This window comes from Penicillium arizonense (genome assembly GCF_001773325.1).
Source record: "Penicillium arizonense strain CBS 141311 chromosome Unknown PENARI_contig101, whole genome shotgun sequence".
Lineage (NCBI taxonomy): Eukaryota > Fungi > Ascomycota > Eurotiomycetes > Eurotiales > Aspergillaceae > Penicillium > Penicillium arizonense.
In genome coordinates this window covers 1-5,475 of record NW_019173378.1, presented here as the reverse complement: position 1 = coordinate 5,475, position 5,475 = coordinate 1, and the positions used below count along the sequence as shown (strand labels likewise).

The following is a 5,475-nucleotide window of genomic DNA, read 5'->3' as shown; positions in this document are numbered from 1 at the left end:
ACACCTGAGCCTACCATCAAAGCCTTTCTCATGGACAAGATTGGCTGTTCTGCTTTAGTGACCTTTCATAGAACCTCCGTGTTTCCATATTTCGCCCGCTACAGATTAGAAGGCAACCACAATGTATCATATCCATTACATTATATTGTACCATAGAGGTCAAAGAAGAGATGGGAGCTGAAAAACTACTCGGTACAAACTTTCTTGGATGAGATATAGCGAGTAGGAGTTCCAATTACCGCGGAATATGCACTATAGAAGCAAAAAATACAATACTTCAGTCCACCGTCCGTAATGGACTCTATAGATAAGCCACAGTTTTCGGCTGAACGAATGTCCAAATCAGGACCCGCAACGGGCTTGCCATTTAGATGCAACAGCAGAAAAGTTGAACGAGCCATGTAATTAAACTGGCAATGGAGAACGACAAGGCCAACCATGCTGTGATAAACATCTTTACTCCAAGGTTGACTTGGACACCATAGGTCTGCAAATTTTTCTTGGCGACGGAAACAAATAGCCCATACAGCACCGTGACCAAGATTGTGGCGGTCGTAATGAGCATCGATGAAAGCTTAATTTGTCAGCATCTTTCTTCTATATTCTCCAGGGTATCACATACCGTGCAAGATATGGCAAGTAACCTGCTACCATTGGAAAAGAAAAATTTGCGACCAGCCAAGATTATTGTCAATGTGGTTGCGACAAACCCGGAAATATACAAACGAATCGCACTCAGGGAAAGTTGACGGTAGCCGGAAATCAAACTTTGGTCTATTTCTGGAAGTATGTCGCTGACTTTTATTGGCGTAGAGTTAAGCACGGCAGATAGATCGAAAGAAAAAGATGTGCTGGGGTCGGAGCACACCATCTCCGAGCCATCATAGGATTTACAGTAGCTCCAGAGGCCAACAAAATAGTATCGAGGCAGGTGTGACTTCAATTCGTGTACCTGGGCTTGAATCATGCTGCTGGCTGCCGACGTTGCCTCATGGATTGCTTCATTTGCGCTAGTATCAACGCTAGACGCCACGCCTTCGACGGCATTTCTTCCCCCACTCTCGATATGCGCATTTTTAATATTGAATGAGTTCCGAATTTGCAAATCATGAAGCTTTGGAAAGTCTTTCAGGTCTACCTGCCGATTGCTTAGCGAATTGGTTAGAATGGAAGTTTTTCGGGCGTATCTTACTTTTAAAAAGTGTAGGCCCCTCGGCGAGGAAGACGACGAACATCCAACAAAGATAAAAGATAGACAAACTAGAACCGCGACGGAAAATGACAATGCCGTGGATGAAACTAGCGAATCTAATCTGCTCTTGGTGGAAAGCTTCATGGCTCACAAGCGAGAAGCGAATGGGTATCTTAACCGATTATGACCTTGACATCCGGGTAACATCTGAGAACCATGTTGCATCGCAATGCAAGGAAGCTTTTATATAAAAGTTTAAGATATGGTCAGCTTAGTCCGTGTGGACAGTGTTCGGCAAACCAGATAACTGAGGCCGGCGCAATTTTCCAACTCACCCCATGGGCAGTGGATATATGTGGCAGATAATCTACCAGCAGGAATTTGCATCCCATAATGGATAGCTGTAGTGAAGCGCAGGCAGATAATTGACTGCATTGACCGCTAGAATAAAGGGGCATGCAATTTGAAGTGATAGATCGTCGAATTCTGATCTTTGGCTCACAATTCTTCTCAAAAAGGTTCAATAATAAAGCTGGTATAAATACTACTGTATGGAGTCTTCCCTCGACACATTGTTCTCGCGTCATTCTATACACCTGCTCATCTGGAACTCACATGTGACTTGTACTGGCTCCCATCATGTCACCTTCCAGGCAAGCAGAAGTTGAACATTGGGAGCGAAAGTTATACGACTATAAAGAACGCCATTTCGAGCTATCTGCTAGAGTGCATATTTCTCATCTCGTCTTCGAAACCGGTTTCAGAAGACAGATGGACGGCCGGCAGAACATCCGCCGATTGAAACAAATGATGAAGATTCAAGGGTGCCAACGCTTGATGCGGGACAACCATGTACCAGTGATAGTTCCCAGGGCTCATTGGCAAGATCGCGTACGTCCGCGATCTGGCAGTGGAGTCATGTCTAGCTTGGAGATGGGGTTAGATTACCGGTTGTGCGCGTACGATCACGAAAATCTCATCACGGCTGCCAAGCATGTCCTCGACTACGACAACCAGTGGTGGATTGTAGACGTGTATCTAACAGACAATGACGAAGGTGCATTTTTTTCACCTCTAGCTCTCTGAGATCCCCGTTGACAATTCTTAGCCTCGCCCGAGAACCACAGCAATGACGTGGAGTCTGTTCGTCAGAAATTTATTCAATCGTTGAAGGAGCGATACCCAAACGACAATCGTCCACCAGATGGACTGATCTACGAGCGAATCAACCGCTACGAGGGCTACCTCAACATGCCGAAGGATCCACTCGCTGCGAATAACTGGTGGGCTGTACTGGAGGCCCTCGCGGGAAGTAAGCGAAGTAAGAAAGGAAAGTATCTGAAGCAATTCTTCCAACATGAGACCTTACACCAGAAGTTAAATTCTTTGCTCGTTATTCCGGGTCTCTGGGAAGGCATGCGGATTGGATTACTTCATAAAGTGACAGCCATGCATTGCGACGAGGTGAGTTACTCGGCAGCCCAAAGCTAATCGAACTCGTATCAGCTAACATGGTTGCAATTCTAGCCAATCGCATGCTACTGGGAATTGATCTACAGGACTTTTTCGAGATTGGTCGGAGGAAGAGACGAGCTTTTACCCCTGATTGACGGAATCACAGTCGACCTGGTTCAATCTCGCGTTCCTAAGGTCTCCAGCAAAGATTTGAAGTCCTTGCGAGTCGACTTAGAGGAGGGCAGGCTTTTTTCGAACTTCTCGGAAGCAGCTCGAGGGGAGATATGGGCGCGTTTGGGAGAGATTGATTATCCAATTCCGACCTTGAAGACATTTTTCAAGGACCGACTCTATCTCGAGGTCGCCCACAGTGTCATGAAGCAACTGTTCGTCCAGCCGCAAACCGAAAAGATCACGATTGACCAGGGAGTGTACGGGAAGTATGACACTGCGGTCCCCATCTCGATGGCGTTGAGACAGCAATGGCTGGGAGAGGACCTGCTTGAATTGTGGCGCTTCAGTTTCCAGTACGGATTTGAAATGACCAATCACCAACGCCTAAAGTGGTCCAAGGGCGCTGAGCCCGAAGACCTGTTTGGCCAGCAGAGTTTCGAGTCATCTTTCGTCTCAAGAAAAGAAATATGGCGCCATTTCTTTGCACTCGTAAGGGCTAGGTCATTCCAAGCACCAGTAACAGACGACATGTCATTTGCAAGGGGGGAGCTACCTCGCCCTAGGCCGTGTGAATACCCAGAATGCTTAACCGAGGAAGTCGAAGTCGCCAAAAGATGTGGAAAGCCATACTCGAATACTGTCGAGGCAGATCGATTCGCTCTGTCGGCAGAGTCGTTGCAGCAAGGCCATCCCCCGAGTCGCGTGACAGCGGGCTTCCTCCGACAGTCTGTTTTCAAGGCGTTCTTTGGCTATCTTTGGAATAGCAATGGCCAAACACATGGTCATCCTCCTCCTCATCCTCCTGAGGATAACGTCGAAGTTCACGATCGCAGCGAAGAGCTGACTGGGGCAGATGTTGGCGGGAACGTGATGGCAATAGACGGCATGGATGTAGATCCTGGGAGCTTCAGGCCGAGCCCTCTCACCATCTCAACAGCCCGGACTCATGAGAATGTGGCTTCTGCTTCAGCCGCTCATCTGTCACCGTTGCCCTACGCCATGCATATCAGCGTAGCAGGAACAACAAGAACATTAATTCTAAAAATGGATGACTCCTTTATGACTGACTTTTCGAATGGTCTGTCTGATCACCACTTCACAGTTTGGATTGATGAGGATGGGCGATCCATTCGCCCGGAGAACTGCTACTCGCACTACCTGGACAATGCCTTATTGGTTCTTCATGCCGAATTTAGGGATGATGCGCAAACTAGCTACGATAGTACACCCTCGCAAATGGGCGCTGGGAGCAAGAGAAGGAGGGTTGATACAGCTAGAGCAGCTAGTGCAAACCAATGGGTGCAGGAGCAAATTGTCAGGCTGTCTGATCTGCATAACAGTGACGAAGGCGAGCTTTGAAGGACAAGGCGGATTATATCCGGGCTGGTACTGCGAAAGCTCCCGAGCATGGGAAAGGTCATAACACGGAAAAGAGGGAGCTAGAGTTGTTGAATTTATATGGATGAGTTAGATGCAGATTAAAACGTCTTACATTGTGTATATCCGGAAGGAAATTTCAACTGCGTAGCGGGGCCTTGGCCGCGAAGTCCGAAGCTTTGACTCGAGATGAAATTCCGCATTGTAGTCTCACTCAGACCAACTACAGAGCAAAAGATTTACGAATTGTTGTATTGGTATATACTTGGTGAGCTTTGCAATACGATAAGCGCATAGAACGTGTAAAAGAGGATGCATTTTGGATGTTAGCTATGCCCGTACGGTCCAATCCAAAGTGTTATTGCTAGCCAGGAATAGGAATGTATTAGAAGTTCAGTATACGCCAAGACACCATCTACAATTGCTGATAAAATGTACCCGTCATAATTCAAGCATAGTGCTATCTATCACTATAGACAAGGCGATATATGATTTTCACACAGCCCAGGAAACTATACCTGAAGAGTAGGTCCACCTAAAACAACGACAAGAGCAGAATAAGCAATATCACGCGGGTATGCAAGGCAATCGGTCGATGAACAATGCGGCCAACTCCGGAATGTCTACCAGGTTTCCATCAACCGACCTTGCATTCCACTTTTGGAGATAGTGCTGGATAAAAAACAATCCAACTTGGTATAAGCGGTCTGGGATAAACTCCAGCTCTGTGGGCTTTTGCTTGCACATGATTGTCGTGATTGAACTGTTTCCAGATGATGTCCGATCTTCGAGCTCGGATTGTAATACCGACAGCTGTGCACGAAAGAGCAAAACTCGCCTTGAAGTGCGATGAATAACTCGACTCAGTCGCTTCAACTTGGGCCAGTCTCGTCTCTTGAAGCCTTGTAGTTTCGTCAGAACTTGATTTGTATCCACCCGCTTTACTAATGGTAGCCGATCTTGTTTGAATGGAGTTGTTGCTTTTCCATTTGCCGTCTTTCGTTGCGAAGCTTGTGCAAGCCGTGTTGGAGTCATGAGACCCGGTACCAGGGTCATCTTAGGCACTCTATGACCCATGGGTAAATGTCGAGTTTTGGGCAGTGTGGCCGTCACTGTATTTACCGAACGCTCAGCTCCATTCTTGACGGTAGTAATACGATCTTCTCGGGTGTTGTGTAGAAGAAGTAAAACCAACACGATCATACACCTTATGTAACATTCATTGGAGATTTGGTTCCGCCTATCTGACGGCGTTGTTTTTTGTAGAACGTTGCCGT

General features: G+C 46.9%; 1 protein-coding gene across 1 annotated transcript; it reads left to right on the top strand.

The window, feature by feature from the left end:
* Positions 1-1,831: 1,831 nt before the first annotated feature.
* On the top strand, positions 1,832-4,180 carry PENARI_c101G07429 (uncharacterized protein; the record flags this gene model as incomplete). The annotated part of the gene is made up of 3 exons (XM_022637838.1): positions 1,832-2,249; positions 2,301-2,656; positions 2,720-4,180. 3 exons carry the CDS (start codon positions 1,832-1,834, stop codon positions 4,178-4,180), a joined length of 2,235 nt encoding a protein of 744 aa, XP_022482309.1.
* Positions 4,181-5,475: the final 1,295 nt, after the last annotated feature.